The 21,762-nt window shown below is 34.9% G+C and overlaps 3 protein-coding genes and 1 long non-coding RNA gene across 6 annotated transcripts; 2 read left to right on the top strand and 2 right to left on the bottom strand.

Moving 5' to 3' along the window:
- Positions 1–2: 2 nt before the first annotated feature.
- Positions 3–3,929, top strand: Rpn1 (regulatory particle non-ATPase 1). Its single transcript, XM_083095367.1, has 4 exons — positions 3–208; positions 807–1,537; positions 1,665–3,235; positions 3,566–3,929. Exons 1-4 carry the CDS (start codon positions 134–136, stop codon positions 3,865–3,867), a joined length of 2,679 nt encoding a protein of 892 aa, XP_082951493.1. The 5' UTR covers positions 3–133; the 3' UTR covers positions 3,868–3,929.
- A 1,132-nt stretch (positions 3,930–5,061) lies between these two features.
- LOC145969335 (VWFA and cache domain-containing protein 1) lies at positions 5,062–10,460 on the bottom strand. The gene is made up of 9 exons (XM_083095366.1): positions 9,728–10,460; positions 9,252–9,617; positions 9,004–9,177; positions 8,450–8,934; positions 8,172–8,373; positions 7,834–8,080; positions 7,100–7,763; positions 6,649–7,018; positions 5,062–6,573 (listed from the first exon to the last, which is right to left on the bottom strand). Exons 1-9 carry the CDS (start codon positions 10,203–10,205, stop codon positions 6,032–6,034), a joined length of 3,528 nt encoding a protein of 1,175 aa, XP_082951492.1. The 5' UTR covers positions 10,206–10,460; the 3' UTR covers positions 5,062–6,031.
- A 603-nt stretch (positions 10,461–11,063) lies between these two features.
- Positions 11,064–13,556, bottom strand: LOC145969334 (uncharacterized). The gene is made up of 3 exons (XR_014438042.1): positions 12,846–13,556; positions 12,015–12,183; positions 11,064–11,942 (listed from the first exon to the last, which is right to left on the bottom strand). It is a non-coding gene; the product is annotated as an uncharacterized LOC145969334 (long non-coding RNA).
- On the top strand, positions 13,318–21,244 carry Gat-a (GABA neurotransmitter transporter-1A). 3 transcript variants are annotated; one of them, XM_083095363.1, is made up of 9 exons: positions 13,318–13,990; positions 16,261–16,529; positions 16,837–17,137; positions 17,286–17,475; positions 17,582–17,849; positions 17,979–18,353; positions 18,611–18,913; positions 19,306–19,473; positions 19,628–21,244. In XM_083095363.1, exons 2-9 carry the CDS (start codon positions 16,374–16,376, stop codon positions 19,715–19,717), a joined length of 1,851 nt encoding a protein of 616 aa, XP_082951489.1. In that variant the 5' UTR covers positions 13,318–13,990; positions 16,261–16,373; the 3' UTR covers positions 19,718–21,244. The 3 variants fall into 3 exon arrangements, with proteins under 3 accessions (XP_082951489.1, XP_082951490.1, XP_082951491.1); XM_083095364.1 differs by lacking the exon at positions 13,318–13,990 and adding an exon at positions 14,894–14,987; XM_083095365.1 differs by lacking the exon at positions 13,318–13,990 and adding an exon at positions 14,903–14,981.
- Positions 21,245–21,762: the final 518 nt, after the last annotated feature.

Raw genomic sequence — 21,762 nt, 5'->3', positions numbered from 1 at the left:
TATCTGGGTTGCGTGTCCATGATGGTGACTCGCAAAACGTCTTGAGTATTCATTCTAACCTGAAACCGTGAATGATCGCGGAAAGAATCGTGTTTTACTTTGCCGTATCTATTTAATAAAATATCTACGTAAAATGCCGGAAACAAAGACAGAAACGAAACCGATCAAAGATATGAAGAATGGAAAGGAAGACGATAAAAATGACCTAGTAAGAGATTAACCTATGTCAAAGTAGTGGGATTAGTGTCATTAGTATTGAAGAAAAATGCTTCTGTGAATCTATAACAATATTAATTAAATCTATACACACATATATGTACTTGTAATTTATCGTCACATAGTAAAACACAATTTCTGCTTTCCTTGTAATTTATCTTACATTTGAATCAGTTACCTTTTATTACTATGTATCTTATTATTGAATGATATATTAATATTATTAATATTATTAATATTAATATTTATATATTAATATTTACTGTGGTTTTTTTTGTAATTTTTTTCTCTATGATAATGGGTCTGTTCTTTTTAGCTGCACTAGTGCAATAAGTTAGAAAGAGACAAACATACTTTCTTTCACTCTAACTAATTGCACTAGTGCAGTAGTGCAGCTAAAAAGAAAAGGCCCAGTGTCTCCTTATCTACAAAAAAACAAAGTTGAATAAAGAGCGATGGTTAAAAAGTAAAGTACTTTACCTTTATTCTCTTAAATATTGGAATGTATATTAAAATATTTATTATTTTAATATATATTTTAATATATAATTTATTCTTAAATATTGGAAATTTGATTTTTTACTTTTCAGTCAGAGGAAGATAAACTTCTACAGGAAGAATTAACTCTGCTCGTAGAGCGTCTGCAGGATGCCAATACCAAACTATATCATCCTGCTCTAGAATCTTTGCGTTCACATATTCGTGCGTCAACAACATCAATGACAAGTGTTCCAAAACCATTGAAATTTATGCGGCCTCACTATGATACTATGAAGAATATCTATGAGAAGATAACTAATGTCAAATGTAAAGAATTATGTTCCGATATTATTTCTGTCCTGGCAATGACCATGGGTGAAGGTCGAGAGTGTTTGAAGTATAGGCTCACAGGCTCCGCATTAGCAATTGGTGAATGGGGACACGAATATGTTAGACATTTATCAGGAGAATTGGCAGGAGAATGGGATGAAGTTACGGGTGATAATGTCGAGGCGACAAACAAGAAACTGATTGCTTTGGTACATGAGATTGTCCCTTATAACATGGCACACAATGCGGAAACAGAGGCGTGTGATCTGTTAATGGAGATCGAAAGGCTTGATCTACTAGAACAATACGTCGACGAAAGCGCGTATCAACGAGTATGTCTCTATCTTACAAGCTGTGTGCCATATGTGGCTGATCCAGAGAACAGCACTCTCCTTCATGTCGCTTGTAAATTATATCGAAAATTCGGACAATATCCACAAGCAATTAGACTGGCGATGCAACTGAATGATTTACCTCTCATTGAATCAATTTTCACAAATTGTAGGGATCTGTAAGTATAATCTTTTAAAGAATGGTTTATTTAGAATCTTTATAAGTAGGTTTTTATTTGAAAAACTGTTAATTAATATAATCGATTTCCTGAAGTGAAATTATAAGAAGTCTATTATACTTTTCAGTTCTGTGCAAAAGCAATTGGCTTTTATGCTTGGTCGCCAGCAGATCTTTCTGGAGTTACATGAGGCTACAGTAGAAGACGACGATCTATTCGAAATAATGTCCAATTCCCACTTAAACAATCACTTTCTGAACTTAGCGCGAGAGTTAGATATAATGGAACCCAAGACACCAGAGGATGTCTATAAATCTCACTTAGAAAATTCACGACCGCCGTTTGGCGGTGGCCAGGTCGACTCAGCGCGTCAGAATCTTGCGGCGAGTTTTGTCAACGGTTTTGTAAACGCTGCATTTGGTCACGACAAACTATTGATCGAGGATGGTAACAAGTGGCTGTACAAGAATAAAGAGCATGGTATGTTAAGTGCGACTGCATCTCTAGGTCTAATCTTGCTATGGGATGTGGACGGCGGTCTTACTCCAATTGACAAGTACCTATACTCATCGGAAGACTACATCAAATCCGGTGCTCTGCTAGCTTGTGGCATTGTCAATTGCGGCGTAAGAAACGAGTGTGATCCCGCCTTGGCTCTGCTATCCGATTACGTGTTGCACAGCAGCAATACCATGCGTATCGGCGCCATCGTCGGCCTCGGTATTGCGTACGCCGGTTCTAACCGAGAAGCCGTACTGGGTCTGCTGACGCCAGTCCTCAGTGACACCAAATCAAGTTGGGAAGTGCTTGGTATGACTGGTCTGGCATTAGGAATGGTCGCCGCCGGCTCTTGTAACGCTTATGTCACTACAGCGATCATGCATACATTGATGGACAAGTCGGAGTCCGATCTCAAAGATACATATGCGCGATTTCTGGCACTCGGTCTAGGATTATGTTTCCTGGGAAAGCAGGAGGCTGCAGAAGCGATTATAGCAGCTTTGGAAATCGTTCACGAACCATTTAGGTCAATGTCGACGACGTTAGTGGAAGTGTGCGCCTACGCTGGCACAGGGAACGTCCTCAAGATTCAACACCTGCTGCACATCTGTTCAGAGCACTATGAGCCGAGCAACGAGAAGGAGGAAAAGAGTGAACGCAAGGACAAGGAAAAGAAGGAGGAGAAGAAAGAAGATAAGGAGAAGGATCTCAGTTCTAGACAGGCTATTGCTGTTCTCGGCATCGCTTTGATCGCTATGGGAGAGGAGATCGGCGCCGAGATGGCATACAGGACCTTCGGTCATCTATTGCGTTACTGCGAGCCCGTGATTCGTCGTTCGGTACCTCTCGCTCTAGGTCTCATCTCGGTGTCGAATCCGAAATTAAATATTCTAGACACATTGTCCAAGTTCTCACACGATAGCGATTCTGAAGTGGCACACAATGCGATATTCGCCATGGGCCTGGTCGGTGCTGGTACAAATAACGCACGATTGGCTGCTATGTTGAGGCAATTGGCTCAGTTTCACGCAAAAGACCCTAACAATCTCTTCATGGTGCGCATCGCACAAGGTTTGACGCATCTAGGTAAAGGTACGCTTACTTTGTCGCCTTATCACAGCGACAGGCAGCTGCTCAGTCCTGTTGCTCTCGCCGGTCTTCTATCGACATTGATTGGTTTTTTGGACGTGAAAAACAGTGAGTATATATTCTTGATACAATGGATATAGAAATATTGTTTGCATTTCAATTCATTTTTTAGCAATTCTTTTAAATTATCCTCATTATGGAGATTCTTATTCTAAATTTTCCAAGTTGACCATGAGAAGTTCTTATGATTAATTCTTAAGATACAGACATTTACAATAAATTTTGATCTTTTTCTTATATATTTACAATTAGTTAGTCAGAAAAAAAATAGTTTTTAAAAATTTTAATATTCTCACCTCAATTCTTTTATTATAAAAAATAAAGCTTCTTTATTGTAATGTGACTTTTTGTTAATTAATGTCATAAATGTTCTTTCAGTTATCCTCGGACGCTCACACTACTTGCTGTATACGCTAGCTGCTGCGATGCAGCCCAGAATGCTGGTGACTTTCGATGAAGACCTGAATCCGCTGGCCGTACCAGTGAGAGTCGGTCTCGCTGTCGATGTTGTCGGTCAAGCGGGCAAACCGAAAACTATCACAGGCTTCCAGACACACACCACTCCAGTATTACTGGCATATGGCGAGAGAGCAGAACTTGCTACCGAGGAATATATACCATTGACGCCAATCATGGAGGGTTTTGTGATTTTAAGAAAAAATCCGGATTTTATACCTTAATCATCGTAATATTTTTTTTTCAATGGTCAATACGCTTCATATTAAACTTCACTTGTAAGACAGAGTATAATAAGAGTGTGTTTATTCACCTTGCATATGTGAAAGAGATTGCAACATCTCTAGATATTATTCTCTTTCTGTAGAAAGATCAATTTTTTTTCTTATGTTTTATAGAAAGGGAAAAATACAAATATTCCTTATTTAATAAAATATTGATTTTTAATGATAAAAAGTACTGATATATATAATGTATAAAATCTCGCTCGACATGAATTTTGTATGCAAAGTATACATCATAATTATAAAAAAGATCAATATGAAACGGTATTTTACATTATATTCTTAACGATAATAATACATCAGCAGACGTAAGTCTTTCCTAAAGTAAGTACCATTCAAAATAGCATATATACACACATGTATATAACAATTGCATAGACATATGAAATATATATTATATAATTTTATATATATATATATATATATATATATATATATATATATATATATATATAATATATATATATATTTATACTTGTGCAATTGTCAATAAATACATTATACTTAAATGTTTTCTATATTTTACTGCTCTATCTTTTTAACTAAAAACCATAAAAATGAAAAGTCTGTATTACAATCATGTTAGTCTATTAAAATGTGGATATATTATCGTACATATGAACGACAGTGTGTATCGTATTATGTCAATAAAGTACATTAATTGTAAAACTTCAAATAATACTTTCGTATAAAAGCTTGTACTATAGTTACTATAATATAACGTAACTTTTCTTTTGATCGTGACTGCATAATTTAGTTTTAATATTTCTATGCAAAAGAAAAATAAATACATTAAAAAAGGTTTAACGATTATGACTCCTACTGTTTCTAAAATTTAATTCTCTTGTGTTTCTTTTCCTTTTTAATGCTATGATTTGTGCAATGATAAAATTATGATTTCATTTTATGAGAAATATGTTTCAATAATCCATACATAATAGAATAACAATAGAATAATAATAGAAATGATATTGTAGATTCTATTATAGCTTTCTAAAATTATTTTGCACAGTATATAAAGTCACATTTTGGCACTGTTATTTATTTAAACCATGATAATATAAATACGCTATTTAAATTAAAATAAAAAGAAATTGATTCTAAAAATAAGAGGATTACAAAATAAACTGTAAATGCAAATTGCCTCGTCAGTTTTATAATATATCATGTGAAAAAAATTCAAGAAATAAATTTTTAGTTCTAGTTTTATCTTTAAAATTAATTGTTTTGTAATTCAATCGCGGCATGATGGCAGTACTTTAGGCAGTGTGCTAAAATTTACAATTTTCTCCAAATTGTAATTGTTTGTCTAAATTGTAATTTGTTATTAAATTACTTTATATTAGTATCAGTTATTTATCAACAATAACAACTTTGTAAGATTTTAATTTCTTAACTTGCATATAATTACGAATGTAGCACCTCTATCTGAATATACTATTAAAATATCTTAACTTTGTCATATAAAAATATTCTACTTGGAAAACTAATATTCCTGTATAATAACTGTAATATTACTTACATGTATAAAAGTATACTCTCTTTTATACAATTCTAAATTGCTTATAATCAAAATTATACATAAATAATTCGTTATTACTTTATGTATATACTTATAAATTTATACCATAAGTCTCTTACACAATGTACCAGCCATTTAAAGTTGTTTCCTATATATAAAACTCATATATATATATATAAAACTCGGACAACCTATCAATTATTGTTAGTACTTGTATAAAAGGCTTTAGTATCAATAGAGATAGCTCATAAAAATTATATATCTTTAAGCTCATTAGTCATTCAAAAATTCGTACTTATTGTCATTTTGATAATAAACTGTACTGCCACTTTGATAATAATAAAGACTATACTCTACTACTACTTTGATAAATACTGATAAATAACTAATGATAAATATTGTTCTATTGCAACTACAATAAAACAGTATTATATCTACCATATCAATAATTGCAAATAAAATGAATGGCTATACGTTATCGGGATCATATTTGCAAAAAAGTGGTGTAGCTTCTTACGAAATTTTGAGGACGCTTTGTTTAACTTACTTTTTCAGATAAATGGCAATGTAAACCCAGTTTTACTAACAATAATTTGTTTCCATATCGCGATGGACAGTCACAGGCGCTAAAACGTGATGCGGCGATCCCAAGTACGTTGTAGGAGAAGGCATTCTGAAACTGCCGGACTGCCTCGTTAAATCTGGCTCGATGTTATTGTCGACAACTAGCAACGGTTCGGAGGCAAATGTTTGTTGTTCGGAATCATCATGTGGCGTCATCGTGCTATACCCATGATCGCTATCCCCACCAGGTGGTCTTCTGTAATTGGTAGAAACTCTATATGGTGATATAGGCGCGGTACCATCTCTCATAAGGCAATCCAAATTGCTTTTGGTTTGATCCAATTCCGCGGGCTCCAAATCGCCCTCGAGATGCGTCATGCGCAACGTGTCAGGCGAAGTATGGAGATGTAAACATTGATGCTCCACACCTGAGTTTACCGATCGAAGTCTATAGCAAAACAGAATAACGCCTAGAATCAAGACTAATGCAAGAATTCCACCGGCTACCAGACCGACCGATGGCCACTCTCCTATCACGATTTCATCTGTTGATTGTGAATCTGAAAAAGCATAATTTTATTACATAATAGAAATCATAATAAATGTGACAAAAAAGAAAAAAAGAGCGAATTTACTGTAAGTGCCGTCGCTGTAAGGTATCAGAGATCCGAAGATTCCCTTGAAACAAACTGACATGTCAGAACAGAATGGTTGTTGCAAAGGTGTCTCCCCATCGGCATCGACGTGACACCATTGACAATCAGCGATACCCAAGCAATCTTTCTCCGTCGCGTATGATTTGCAATCGATAGACGGACACGATTTCAAATTTGTCGGCTGTATCCATGGAGTCTGTAAACTTGAGCCTTGCTCATATAGAGGCGGACAAGAATTTAAATTGTTGATACTTTGTTGTGAGCAACTAGAAGAATATAAGGAGCATTCGCAAGGACATTCACAACCAGTTTGTTCCATACTTTTGCAGTTTAGGCATGAATGATCCATCTGTAATATTTAACAAAAAAAGTAAAAACAAAAATATGTTAAAATTGGAAATAAAATGCGCAATAACTAGTGTGAACTTACCGTACTGCATGGACAAAAAGCTCTAAGCAAATTGCACTGAGTTGTCACATTGACAACACCAAGGAATACATTAGTACCGGGTACAGCAGCTACCTGATATCTAACACAGTGCTCGCCGTGTGCTATATTAGTGAGCACGTCATCAAGTGACATATTAAATTGATAATATCTTTGCACAACACCCTCCAAGTGATTGGCACAAGATTTTTTTTTCACAAACAGCCCGTGATTCAATATGTCATTAGCTACTAAGAGTTCCTTATGCGTTAAATGCTGCTGCTCAATCTTGCCTGTTGCTTCCAATAATGTCGGATGTGACACCAAGTAGCCTTTGTCATCCATCAAGAAACATTTGACAGTCGCATCATAACAGAATGGAAACATCTCCTGTAGTAATCTCATGATGTAACCCATTGTAACATCCATAGATAAGACAGCAATAACATAATCTGTACTTTTATTGCTCATAGGATATTCAATAACTTGACTTAGAGTTACTACATAGCCTGATCCACCTGCATCTAAGTAAGGTGGAGTCAAAATTATCTTATCAGGATGCTCTAGTGCTTTTCCATACCACATTCGCCTTTTGGGATCAAAACCAGAATCCAATACCATTCCTGGGAAAATCTCCAACACACCACTAACTGTACTCACAACATATCTAAAATGACAAACAAGTTATTATTATGCTAATAATAATCTAATAAAATTCTAATTATTTGTATAATTACCTTCTTATTATAAATTTATTTAATGGACTTTCAATGTGTTGCTTTTTGAAATGCTCCAAGACTTGCGCTAAGGTTGCTACATCCGGTTTTACAGATGGATGTAAACCAGGATTAGCTAAAAGACCCGTTAAATCTTTGATATATGCCATATAGCTTTGTACAGTCATAGCTGAACCAGTTTCTAATAGTTCTAGTTGCTCCATTGGAGATTGAAAGCACCATGGAGATAAATAAACTACACCAGTTGCTAAAAATAAAATAAAATATATAAGATTTTAAATATCTAATAATATGCTGTAAATATTTGGCAACTGGAATGAAAGAGTTTATCTTCTTACATAAAGTTGCAATCCTGTTTCTATAAATGCAGAGTGTTTCTTTATTAATGACAGTTTGAAGCATAAGATCGAGGCGATGATGTAATATGTTTGTAGGCAGTGAGGACACAGTTCTCGCAACAGGCAATATTCCTTCTTCAGTAGTAGATACAAGACATATTATCAAGGCATCATAATGTAAGTGTTTCCATCGGTACCGCTTCTGCATCATGAATCAAAGAATAATTTTCTGTCTCTTACTCCCGTTTTAAAATTTGTATATAAATGCTTCTCCTTACCTGCTCGCCCAATTTTGTTTTCACATCTATGACTCCTTGAATTTCATTTATCATTTTCATTACTGTCCAATTATCTATATTTTCAATATCTTGCAAATGCACTTTAAGTGGTTGTTCGATTATTGTCTCAATCCTGGGAAAATTTTTATGCATCCAAACCACACCTTTATTGTCGAAGAATATAATATATATGTTTGGTCCAGTGTTAAAATATGTTACATCATCAAGAAAATCACTTAATTTTATATCTAAAGATAGTAGCGCAACACTTGTAATTTGTCCAATAGATAATGTCATTGTCTTGCTATATAGATCAAAATATGGATCTAATATATAAACATCTTTCTTATGATAATCAGGACTGCAGACAGATTGCAAACAAGAAAATAGTTTTCCTATTTTATATCCAAGAACATTTTGTGTTGGAAGAACAATAATATGATCATTTTCTAAAAACTGTGTATCACTGATGTATGGGTGTTGGTCTGAAAATAAACTGTAATATAGAACAATTTTTCATACAAAAAGTAAAGTCAGTATAAAAAAGAACTTACTTGGAAGAATAAGTATAGTTTTCAAATGAGTCGTAAGTCTTTCTGAAATTATTTCAAACACTCTTTTCGCATGTGATATACCTTTTACTTCGTTAGTCAAATATATAATAATCACTTCATGTCTTAAATTCTGTGTTAATTTTCTAAAATCAACCTTTGTTGTCTGATTTGAATCTAAAAAAAATTAAAGGCATTAAATCAATATATATATACAATATATATTTCAATAAAGACTCACTTTTAATTACCTGTTCTAATTAAACTGTCGATATAACGAGTTAATTGAAATTTATTGATATCTGTTGCTTTCAACAAGCCATCCTTGCAAAACAGAGGAGCAGCATTAGCAAGACCAACAACAGTAACATTATCTGTTTCAGAAAGCATATCTATAATAGTTCTAGCTGCTATTTGGATCAAAGCTAGATCGGATTCTGACATAAACATGTTATGTTCCAAAAGCAGAATGACATTCTTCTCGGGACAGTATTGAGATAATAAAAGTGATCCAATAATGTGACCCATTGTGGGTGGTCCACATATCGTACTTGGTTGGCTTATTGGTAATACATGTAAATTTTTCCATTCTTGACTTCTTAACTTTGTTGCCAATTCTACAATCAAAGTCAATAATATATCATCGACTTAATGAATCTAAATGAAACAAATGACAATTATGTCGTTCAATATAAAATAATATAAATAATATTTTAATATAAAATACCTGTTATAATTTGAGTACATATATCCGAAACTCTGTTCATTTGCATTACGTCTAAATCAACCGTTTGACTAGAATAAACTGCGCGAACCTCCTTCGACAGGACGGAGTATATGGCATTGTAGCCCTGCTTGAGGACATCCATGTGCGTTCTTAATTTATTGTTGAACTTATCAACTAACGCATTCAGTCTCGCGTCCAGGTTGCTGGAGATGTTTGCGAATTCCATCTTGCTGATCGTATCCTGGAACGAGGACGCGCCGAGTTCCTCGTCGACGATGGATCGCAGCCTCTTTGACAGATACCCCACGACATCTCGGAGGCACATGCCGTTCAAGGGTTCCGCTGACACCTGTTTGCGCAGCGACTTGCCAGTTTGACACTTGACAGTGACGTTAGTGACCCCGTCGTCGTTAGCGACTACATAAGTATTTGTCAGTATTATCGGCAGGAGCAAGTACAAAATCTTGTTTACAGCCATTCTGACTGTAAAATTGCGGCTATTTCGGCGAAGCGTGTAATTTCATAACCTCACGGATTTGTCGCGCGACGATAATAGTTTATATCCGTATCGACGAGCATTTCAAGCGTCATGTAACTGTGTTTACTTCGAGATGCGCGAAGTTTGTTTACGAACTTTACGAGAAAAACGTGCTCGGGGACGCCAAGAATCGTTCAATTTTTGCACGATAGCGGAACTACGAAGCATCGAGCACCGTGATTTCGGCGAGCGCCATCTTTGGGCCGAACTGTACCTCGCAACTGGCGCCATCTGTAGCTTGCGCGCGAAGCTTGTGACATTTAAAGATCACTTACTCTTATCTGCAGAGTATTTATTTTTGTTTACTGCACTAACCGCCATCTTGAGTAAATGTTCCATCTGTTGCATGTCGTCGAATTGCATTTTATTTATTATTGAAATATTTAATACATGTAATTGTAAGTATTCACGAAATAAGAGAATATTATATTCATATATTAATTACGAAAGAAAAGTCACTAAAAAATAAATCGGTTTTTAATAGATCGTCTATCATTTTTTAGTATTTTATTATCGAAAGACGCATTATGTTTAATTGCAAGTAAATAATATATAAATAATATATAATTCTGTAGATTAAATGTACTTTTTAGACGGGCATAATATTTACAAAAATGTATACGAAAAAAAAGTGACAACACACATGCTATTCTCTGTTAATAAAAAAAAAACATCTAGTAGAAATCAATTAAAATTTTCATTTGCATGGCAAAAACATATAGATCAAACTTCAATTAATAATTGCAAGCACAAATCCTTTGTCACAATCAATAAAATTGTCAACAAAATTGTCAATAAAATTGTCAATAAAATTGAGACTTCTCATTTATTACAGCTTGACGCATGAAACGTCATCAATAAATTGCTTATTGTTGATCAATTATAAAACGATTCGATGCGATGTGTCAATATAATATTGTATCCGAGTGCTGTCAAAGCTCAATACTTTGATATCAAATAATTGAAATTTTCACTCGCCTTCTTCGCAAGTCTCTTTAAATATCATTGTCGTTATCAAATGCAATTTTAAAAAACATTACAGCGTAAAAATATTAAGCACGTTGTAAAAGATGAATCGTACAGCGTCAAAATTAGGAAAAGCCAAATTTTCAAAATAAATTTACGCAAAATTGCTTCAATTTGCGTGAATTTCTTTTTCCATATATAACATAATTTTTCGAAATTGTTACGAATATTTCGAAAATCGCGTCCATCCCCGTGAAAATTCTAAGCAGCAAGATGGTAAGCGGCGTGGTTCCCGCGCCACTTTCCGCACATCCTCTTGTCATTTGGGATGCTCCCCTCTTCGGGCGCCTAATGTCATCAAGCAATCACGTCGCGCGACACACAAAACATATTGTTATTCGCGAGATATCGCAAGATTCGAAGCATCCGAAAAATCCGGCGACAAAAATCCGGACCGGAAGCAACGCAAACAACATTTATTCAATTATCGTATCGTGAAACTTTGGACGAGCGTTAGCGGATAATTCTGAAAAATTGCGTAATTTTGCAGGCAGAATCGATCGAGTGGATTGGATAGGACTGATTACTGCTGCTTTCTTGATATCGATTCGTCATCGCGGGCCGAAAAAAGTTGGCTCGCAGCGCAAAGCGTTTTACGGTTTTGCGTTATCAATCCAGGCTTCTCCTCATGACCTATACAACGGACTGTACCTAGAACGGATGCGGGGACGGATCGGTGTCACGTGAACCCTCCGGATATACCAGCTTCCTAGTCTTGCTCACCTACTTTATCGCCATTTCGTTTCATCGGAAACGTTCGGAAATCGCCCATGGCCGGAAAAACGTGCGGCAATTCCTTGCCGAAATGCACATCCGTCATTCCTTTTTTTCATTATCCAAAACTTAATTGCACTGATTGCCGTCTTAATCGATTTTTGTACTTGCTTGAATCCTTTAAAAAAAAAATTTTATTAACAAATCCAGACAGCGCCAGGATAAAAGTTAATGACAGAAATTAGATAACGACAGAATGATATAATGAAATAATTCCAAGATTTTTGATCTTTAATTATTATACGCGATAACTCATATATAGTAGATCAGTCTGTTCAAGAGATGAGTCAAGAGATTAATAATGCGACGTTAATGGAAAAAATTTCCGCCGTAATTGCATAATAAATGCGCGGCATTTTGTTTTCACGTTGATGGCACTTATTCAAGTTAATGGTCGAGATGCATTTCGGTATTCCTTTCATTAATTGCACGATATAGTTCTATTCTATCATAATAGACACAATGCACGAAAAAAATAAATTTAAATATATCTTTTGAAATTTTTTCCATCCTCAAAAACGTAATCAATTCTAATCTGAATCTCAGCAATTATATCGCTGATTACTTTCATTATGAAATTAATTATTATCATGTATTATATTACGATTGAGAAAATTAAAAAAAATTATTGTTAGTTAATACCATTTTATTTTTATTGAAGATGATAACAAATTACTTTTTGGAGAAAAGTATATAATCATTATTGTTTCAGATTTTTGTGGAATATTGAAAAGATGTACATGATTCAATTTGGAAAGAATGTCTTACGAAAAATCTTACCTCTGGATTGTTATGACATGACCATTCTGAATGCATGGACCAATCCTAAATCCCAAAAGCATGCATCCTTTCGACACGGTTAAAGCCCATGAAAAAAAAGGTACGCAGGAAAATTTATATGAGGTAAATTGCTATCTACGAAGAAATTGATAGAAATAAGAATATAAGGTTTTGCAGGAGCAGAAAGACGAAACTAGGAGAGGAAGAAGAAAAAATGCAACGTAGAAGGAAGAGAGAGAGAGAGAGAGAGGGTTGGAGAGATAGAGGGAGGGCATAGATGTCAACTTGATGATGATATACTGTTGCGATCTTGGTATATGACCCCCTTTCTTCTCCACCGTCATCTTCTGCCTCTCTTTCGCCACCAGCGCTCTTTCTCCTACTCGCTCTCATTCGATCTCACCTATAACTACCAGATAACGTTCCGTCGCGACGCGATGGGGGTGACGGAGGGCGTAAGGGCGGTGCGGGTGGCACAGATCATCGGCGATGGAAAAGAAAAAAGAGGGAACCCCCCTCCTGGATTTTCTTCCTGTACGACGATTTCAGTCACTGCCGGCTGACGCGACGCGTACGGAAGACTGGACCGATCGCAGACCGATTAAGCACAGTATCCCGCGGACAACACTCGCGCACGCAACGCAGGGAGTCGCTCATCTCTTTCTCTTCTCCTCTCTTTCTCTCTCTTTCTCTGCCCCCTGGTACACGCGTTGTGCTTCTTCAGTCACAGTATATCCGCGGTAGACGATCACGAGTGATCGCGACCTCATCGCTACAGGTCATCCTCTCGAGATCTGGTGATCCTGCTGGGTAGTTGGGACTTTGCAGAGCTTGACTTCGGAGATCGGAGCGCTCGCCGCGGAGAACGTTGATCAGCTGAGGATCCATCGATCGCTGAGGGTCTTTGTCGTTGGATCATCGACATCAGGAACGATACGATACAGCTATTCCGGCGGCGAGCGCGAAACTACATCCCGCGCGCTCATCAAGAGTGCTTAGGAGAAGTGCAGTGTGTAAAAACGAATCAAACTCATTCCGCTCATCGGCGACAAAGTGACGCCAAACTGTCTTGCATCGGTTTGCTCATGATTATCTCGAAAGAGCCGATGACTTCCACATGAGGTTCCATCATCGGATTTAATAAGGTTCGTAGACTTTTTTTGGAAATCAGCACGATGAAGAAAGACTTTAGTCAAGCTTGAAGAATGGCTGTAAATTTGTCGCATATAATAAATAAACAATTAATGACAATTTCTTTGGAATATGTTAAATTTTACGAAGCGAAATTCCTCAAGTAGCCTTTAAATTTAACAATGTATGAAGAATAATATAACAATCAGTTATCCCGTAATATAACGTAGGATAATTTATTTTAATTAAGGAATGCTTCGAACATATTTAGATAAATTACTTATATATTAATTATAATATAATATTCTTTAAGCATACGTACTTCAAAATCATTATCTTTAATTTAAATTAAGATATTAAATTTGACATTCTGATGTCACGTGGCTTATGCAATTTGTCGAATATAAGAGACAGAGAGGGGCACGTGCTCCAAGATACTTCAAACTGTCAAGTCCAACATTCTGATGCCACGTGCTCGTGATTGACTTACCAATTCATGTTCCTCAATTTTATCTTCTGGAAAAATCTTCGCAATGATTCACGGAAGTGAATAATTATAATACGGAAGTATATAATGTCGGGAGAGATTGGAATATTTAAAAATAATATCTTGGCATTTCGTCAAGGTAGGATTTTCGCGACGGGAACGACGGCATGAAAATTTCAGTACGTCGATCGCAACGATACGCGGAACGACACATCCTCAGCTAATTAGAATATAGCTGTTTTTTATGAGCGTGGAAGAGGAAGAGGGAGCCGTGATGGGTGGCGGTGGTGGGAAGGGAGGAGCAAGGAAACACGCACCATCGCGATATTTATTATACGGGACCCCTGCCGGACATTCGTATTTAACGGGCCGCACCAATGGCCACTGCTCACCCTTCTCCTTCTATGTACCTCAGAGAATACCTTGCTGCTCTTCTTGCAGGATCTCCCCCGCAAGTCTCCCGCAAGTTGATCTCGCGATATCCTCGCTTAAATGCAAGTTCGATCGTCGATGCTCGCGTAAATGCAAGTTTGAAATTAAATTAAATATTATTAAGCGACTTGCTATCGTTTCATGGAAAGCGTTTGAACTAGATTGCTAAAAATAATTTTAAAAATACGCTTTAGTTTGCACATTGCAAAAAATCAATAGCTAATTAATAACTTAAAATGTGAAATCAAATACATTTTTATATAAACGTATATAATTAGTGTATAATAAATTCCTTAATTTTTTACAACTGAGTTCTAATTGAGAATTGACAATAATAATTGTAATATTATTGTCTCCTGAGTTTTTATTGTAGAATAATTTCACATACAAAGATTTTATAAACAATTTTAAAAAGAAATTTTAAAAATATAAATTTATCATGTAAACAGGTAGGAAAAAGGAAAAGAACCTTTTCAGAAACTTTTATGAATTTATCATGTGATTTTAATTTATTTCTGCAAAATAATTAAATTTGTCAAAACATATATATTTTATTTATATTATATTTGCCAAAATAATTAAATTTGCTAAATGTTAAGTATAATTATTGCTTTATTCATTTTATTACTGTTATACTGTTATAGCTTTATTTCTTTTTTATTGAATTTTACAGAACTTTATTGTAAATATCAATTTACATATGTATTATAATTGAGCATAATCTGTATATTTGATTCTAACTATTAACTGACGTGATTTTTGCGCAATCACAAATTTGATTTCAGCATCTTGACCTATCAGACTCTTTAACATCCGACGACTATTGAGACACGGATATAGCCTAATTATCCAATAGAAGAACGCATATTCTTAGCTGGTCGTTCTCTCGGTAGTCTGCTTTAATGCTCAGAATGATCAGCCGACTTTTCACTTCTTTCGATACTCAGGAGCATTTATCTTCGACCCAAATATCTAATCGGTTTCCGCAGATTTTCCAGACGATAAAAACCAGAGGAACTTCCATAGCTCGCAAAGAACGAGAACTCGATTGAAACGTTTTAAAATAGAAAATATGAGAGAACTTTTGATATTGTGCAATTTGGAAACTAATATAAAATATAATATTTTACGTATTATAGTTATATTTAACATGTTCTAGTTCTAACTTGATATCACTTCTAAAAACTTTTATTTCATAATTTTAAAATAAAACAAACATTTTTTTTAGTCCCATTTATATTCGCGGATAAATTTTTCATATTTTTTATTGCGACATTTGTTTGTTGTAGTTTTCAAAAGCATTCAAAATTTGCTTCAAGCTATATTGGAATTGAGTAAACTGTACAATCGTTTTGTTGTTTACAGGTCCTGTGTTATGTCTCACTATCATTTTCGCATTTGAGACAACATTGGTCGACAATCAGCTGGAGTGAGTGCACGAACAGAGAACACTGAGATTATCATTGGTCTTTACAAACATGACAGAGACATCGCGTGATCCTGAAGTAACTGATCCAGAAAATCCCGACAACGGTAGGACAGCATTAAATCTGACATGTTCAACGACCAGCAAAAGCAAGCCTCTTCCGGATCGTGGAACATGGAGCACCAAGCTGGATTTCATTCTCAGTGTGGTAATGCATTTTATTATATTGTCAAATATACTATTACAAATTAATTATATTACAAATTAAATATATTATAATATATTATAATATATTACAATATATTATAAATTAAATACATTATATTAAACATCATCGACAAAGTGATGTATTATAAATAAAACATTTAAAAAAGATGATATAAATATGCCAAAAAAATTTATATTCTTATAGAGATTTTAAATTATTTCTTTACCATTAACATTAATCATTGATTAAATGTAAACGTGATTTAGCTTATACTTGCTTGTGCTTTGACGTTTGTCATTTCTTCAAGGTCGGTCTGGCAATCGGTCTTGGCAATGTATGGCGATTTCCGTATCTCTGCTATAAAAATGGTGGCGGTGCTTTTCTAATCCCTTACTTCTTGACACTGTTCCTCGCCGGTATACCCATGTTCTTCATGGAGCTAGCTCTCGGACAGATGCTCACGATAGGCGGCCTCGGGGTTTTCAAAATAGCGCCGCTCTTCAAAGGTATTGGTTACGCTGCTGCCGTTATGTCCTGCTGGATGAATGTCTACTACATTGTTATCCTAGCTTGGGCGATTTTCTACTTCTTCATGTCGATGCGCAGGGGTGAGTACACTAACAAGTTTATCTGCACTTTAATTTTTCACGATCGAAGAAAATTTTTTAAAATATATTTTAAATAAAAATTTCTTCATTTAATAACGATGACGAAGGACGGGACTAAAGGATTTTATTGAACGTTACACAATTTTAGAGTTACCTTGGGGCAGTTGCAATAACTACTGGAACACCAAGAACTGCGTGAATCCTTACGATAGAAGCTCGCTGTTTTGCTGGTCCGAAATCTCCTCAGCCAGAAACGGTAGCATTGTCAAAATGTGCACGGTCAATCACATTAATGTGACGATGACGGAGCTTACGGATCCTGTAAAGGAGTTCTGGGAGTCAGTATAAATACAATTTTTCATTTTCTCCTGAGTACGTGATGCGCGTAATTTGCGCTTTTCTATCGCCGGGCTTATATTAAATACAACTATCTCTACCTTTCAGACGTCGAGCGTTGCAAATCAGCGAGGGTATCGAATACATGGGCAATATTCGATGGGAATTGGCGGGTACATTATTGGTAGTATGGATAATCTGCTACTTTTGCATCTGGAAGGGCGTTAAGTGGACTGGCAAAGTCGTCTATTTCACTTCTCTTTTCCCATATGTGTTGCTTACTGTCCTTCTGATTCGTGGCATTACACTACCCGGCGCCATGGAAGGCATTCGGTTTTATATCAGTCCAAACTTGTCTAAGCTTCGAGAATCCGAGGTAAGTTATTCTTTTTCATTTACTAACTTTTTAAATCGATTGACTTTGAAATAATCCCATAAATAATGTATAATTGTTAATTCTAATAATTTTAATAATATAATTAATAGTATAATTGTTAATTCGCAGGTATGGATCGACGCAGTAACGCAGATCTTTTTCTCGTATGGTCTTGGACTCGGCACTCTGGTAGCCCTCGGCAGTTATAATAAATTTACCAACAATGTCTACAAGGACGCATTGATCGTCTGTTCGGTCAATTCGTCCACCAGCATGTTTGCGGGCTTCGTGATATTCTCGGTGGTAGGCTTTATGGCGCATGAACAACAGAAACCGGTCGCCGAAGTGGCCGCTTCCGGGCCGGGCCTAGCTTTCCTCGCTTATCCATCGGCGGTTCTCCAACTACCAGGCGCGCCACTTTGGTCGTGTCTGTTCTTCTTCATGTTGCTGCTTATCGGACTTGATTCCCAATTTTGCACAATGGAGGGCTTCGTCACAGCTATGGTACCGTTTTAAAGAGCGTGGCAATTCCACTATTTTAATGTCCTTGTTTATTTTTACAGTTCTAGTGTAACTTTTGTTTCAAAAGTTTGAAAAAAGCTTTTATTTTTGGACTGTCAATAGCCTTCTATCTTGTCTGTTTGATTAATGTTTGAATTTTAATTTGTTTGAAATTTAATTCAATTATTATTTCAAGGAAAATTCCTTTTTTCTACTACAAAAAAATATTATTTCAATTAGTCAATCAATTTGTCTTTTAGGTGGACGAGTGGCCTTTGCTGTTGCGTCGTCGCAAGGAGCTTTTTATCGCTTTCGTGTGCGCTTTGTCCTATCTCACCGGGTTGACGTGTATCTCTCAAGGTGGCATGTATGTTTTCCAAATCCTCGATTCGTACGCTGTCTCTGGTTTCTGCCTGCTCTTCCTTATCTTCTTCGAATGTATATCGATCAGCTGGGCATTTGGAGTAAATCGATTCTATGATGGCCTGCGTGATATGATCGGATATTATCCTCTCATGTGGTGGAAATTTTGCTGGACAATAACTACGCCGATGATTTGCGTTGTAAGTATATAAGGTTTATTATTATTTTGTTATGCTTTTCTTATTTCAATTTAATTTTAGGCATTAATTATTTTTGCTAATTTCTTTTTCCTAAGATAATCGGTAACACAATATTAAAAGAAAGATTATATAGGATGTTCTCTCTATTTTTTCATCTATTCAAATTCTCTCAGCTGAAACTTGAAATAAATTCTTCTTTCGTAATAGCAAGAATTTTTGAATTATATATGTGATTTAGAGAGATCTTTTCGCGCATGCGTGTATTTTGCAGATACTTTACAAAATTTTACTTTTCGTTGAATGCTAAGTGAATTTTACTTTGAATGGAATATTAATTTGTAACTGTTTAAAATTAATTTATAAAAATATCTAATATATTTTTTCTTAATTAGGGTGTCTTCGTCTTCAATCTGATTCAGTGGACACCTATAAAATATCTAGACTATGAGTATCCTTGGTGGTCGCATGTATTAGGTTGGCTTACAGCGTTATCCTCTATGCTTTGTATACCCGGATACATGGTTTATGCGTGGATGACTACCCCAGGCGATAATAGGACAGTAAGTCAATAAAAAATAATATTAGTAAGACATTAAATACAATGATACAATAATAATAAGATAATAAAAACGTGCGTGCGCACACACACATGCATACAATATTAAAGAAAGGAAATCGTTATAAAACAGATTTATCATTTAATTTCTCTTGCAGAAATACAAATTACTAGTCCAGATAGAGGATGATGTCGCAACTTTGCGAACGAAGATGGGCCAACCACCAGTCGAGCTGACACCTCTATAATTTCCATTTTGATTGGCAACAAGCTCGCCTAGGATAATGTAGCCGTTTACTGGATCCTATAAAGAGAGAGTAGGTGAATTATAAGAATTAAAAAAAGAATTTATTCTGTAAAATAATAAATTCTTAATCTTGGAAATAGAGGGAGCAAATTTTAAAAAATTGAAAAAACTAAAGGATTATTTTTTTAAATATTTCAAGAAGAACAAGACAATACTATTACGTTGGAAATGGAGAAAACAAGGATTTTTTTTTAAATTGAATTAATTTCAAAGATCATATAAAACATAATTTCACAGAATAAGTTCTTTTCAGTTCCTCTTAACCCACTCACTTTTTATAAGATATCATGATAACGGTTATAAAATAACGCGATAGATCATCGAGATCTATCTTCTCTTTCATTTAAGGCGTGACTCAACGCGAAGCGGAGAGCCAGCAATCAAACAAACACACTCGACACTGCCCTCGATCCCCTCACACCCATTTGACAAAAAGCTTCGCTGGCTTTGTACATAAATTATTTATTTGTCATCATAGCGATTATTGTATAATCTCCGCATGATAGGAAATTCGCAAATGTTCTGGTTGAATCATCGAAAACATTATCGGAATCATCAAATGAAATTTGCGGATCAAGTTGCATCCTCATCGAACGGTACTAAAATTATTTAAAATTAGTCCCATTATAACTAAGCTATTAAATGGATTATATATGAAATTGTTAAATTCTAAATTATTTTTATACGAAATTTTGAAACTTTTCTCTCTTCAAAAACAATTTTTTTTTAATTTCTTGATTTCTTTGTGGTAAACATTTTCTGTCAGATTATTGTGTTTATAATACAAATAGAGAATGGATCCAATTAATTCAATTAATTGTTATTAGTGTTAACAATGAATAATGATATTGGTCCAATCGGTTCTTAATTTTCACATAACAATACTCTGATCATATTTATCCATTCAACTTGTATCGCGATAGTTGTAGACGTTTTCACACTTATTGTTACGCTTATACTTTCACAACAATTTAATGTTGCATTTAATATGCAAAGTGGCTGCGTCTTCTTTTGACAAAACGTATTAAATATCAATTTGCGTAAGGCAAAGGAATTTCTCCCGTATAATATTATCATCACGAATTGTAAGCAACAATAAATGTAGGCACAGTCATTGTAGGATCGAATTTTTCATCGTACGCAAATGATTGATATCGATATTATATTGAATCTCGGATCATTTCTGACACGACGAGCGAACGAATGAGTATGATTCCGAGATTGCGCATATTTATGCTGCCACAAATATTATAAATAGACGCGTTGTATTATCGCATCGCTCTTATTTAATAAATACACACTAGTGTTATATATAATTTATTTCGCGTACCTGTTGTTAGATCTACAGCGTTGGTAAAGCAATAGTAGCGATAGCCAGATATCGGATAGAGTCAATGCACGATGGACGTTGCGATATCGTGACAAAGTTATATAGTCAAAGTAAAATAAAATATATATATAATTCCGATATTATTGCTGCTATATGTACCTGTCTCACTTAACACATTAATACGAAATGTCAAGTGATCACATATGCAGAGATATACTAATAATACTAACATTTTTATTATGAAACTGTATTTTTAAAAAATGCAGCGTAAATTTGACACTTAGTGCGTAATAATTAAATTCGTAATAAGCATTGATATGATATTGGAATTATTTATTGTTAGCGAATTAATGATTCCCCGATTTAATGTATTTTATTTTGTTTTACTGATAGTACAAATAATAAATTTCAAATGTATTATAATAATAATCGCATCACGTTTTATATTTTACGTATTTCAAGATGTTGTGATCGCAGTTTCACAAAATCTATTCCTTGTGATACAGCTATTAACATTTGTATCACTGAATTTTTCTTTTTTTAAATCTCGTAAATTTATGTCTGTTTTATTTCAGATATAACTAACCAAGATGAAGATTAAAAGAACCTATAGAAGATATCTAAAGGATTCTATTTGTTATAGAAGCTATAAAGAA

The sequence above is a fragment of the Camponotus vicinus genome, unplaced genomic scaffold (assembly GCF_025532165.1).
Source record: "Camponotus vicinus isolate PSW18456_S1 unplaced genomic scaffold, iyCamVici1.0 SCAF_3, whole genome shotgun sequence".
Taxonomy (NCBI): domain Eukaryota; kingdom Metazoa; phylum Arthropoda; class Insecta; order Hymenoptera; family Formicidae; genus Camponotus; species Camponotus vicinus.
The sequence above is the reverse complement of the archived record's forward strand: the minus strand, read 5'-3'. Positions and strand labels throughout refer to the sequence as shown.

Excerpts from the sequence above, each read along its gene's own strand:
- Rpn1 (XM_083095367.1), top strand. The coding sequence starts at position 134 with ATGCCGGAAACAAAGACAGAAACGAAACCGATCAAAGATATGAAGAAT. Across the intron at positions 209-806 it reads AAGACGATAAAAATGACCTA|TCAGAGGAAGATAAACTTCT; the intron begins GTAAGAGATTAA and ends TTTACTTTTCAG. Across the intron at positions 3,236-3,565 it reads TTTTTTGGACGTGAAAAACA|TTATCCTCGGACGCTCACAC; the intron begins GTGAGTATATAT and ends ATGTTCTTTCAG.
- LOC145969335 (XM_083095366.1), bottom strand. The coding sequence starts at position 10,205 with ATGGCTGTAAACAAGATTTTGTACTTGCTCCTGCCGATAATACTGACA. Across the intron at positions 9,618-9,727 it reads ATGTACTCAAATTATAACAG|AATTGGCAACAAAGTTAAGA; the intron begins GTATTTTATATT and ends CTTTGATTGTAG. Across the intron at positions 9,178-9,251 it reads CGACAGTTTAATTAGAACAG|ATTCAAATCAGACAACAAAG; the intron begins GTAATTAAAAGT and ends AATTTTTTTTAG.
- Gat-a (XM_083095363.1), top strand. The coding sequence starts at position 16,374 with ATGACAGAGACATCGCGTGATCCTGAAGTAACTGATCCAGAAAATCCC. Across the intron at positions 17,850-17,978 it reads CTAAGCTTCGAGAATCCGAG|GTATGGATCGACGCAGTAAC; the intron begins GTAAGTTATTCT and ends GTTAATTCGCAG. Across the intron at positions 18,354-18,610 it reads AGGGCTTCGTCACAGCTATG|GTGGACGAGTGGCCTTTGCT; the intron begins GTACCGTTTTAA and ends TTTGTCTTTTAG.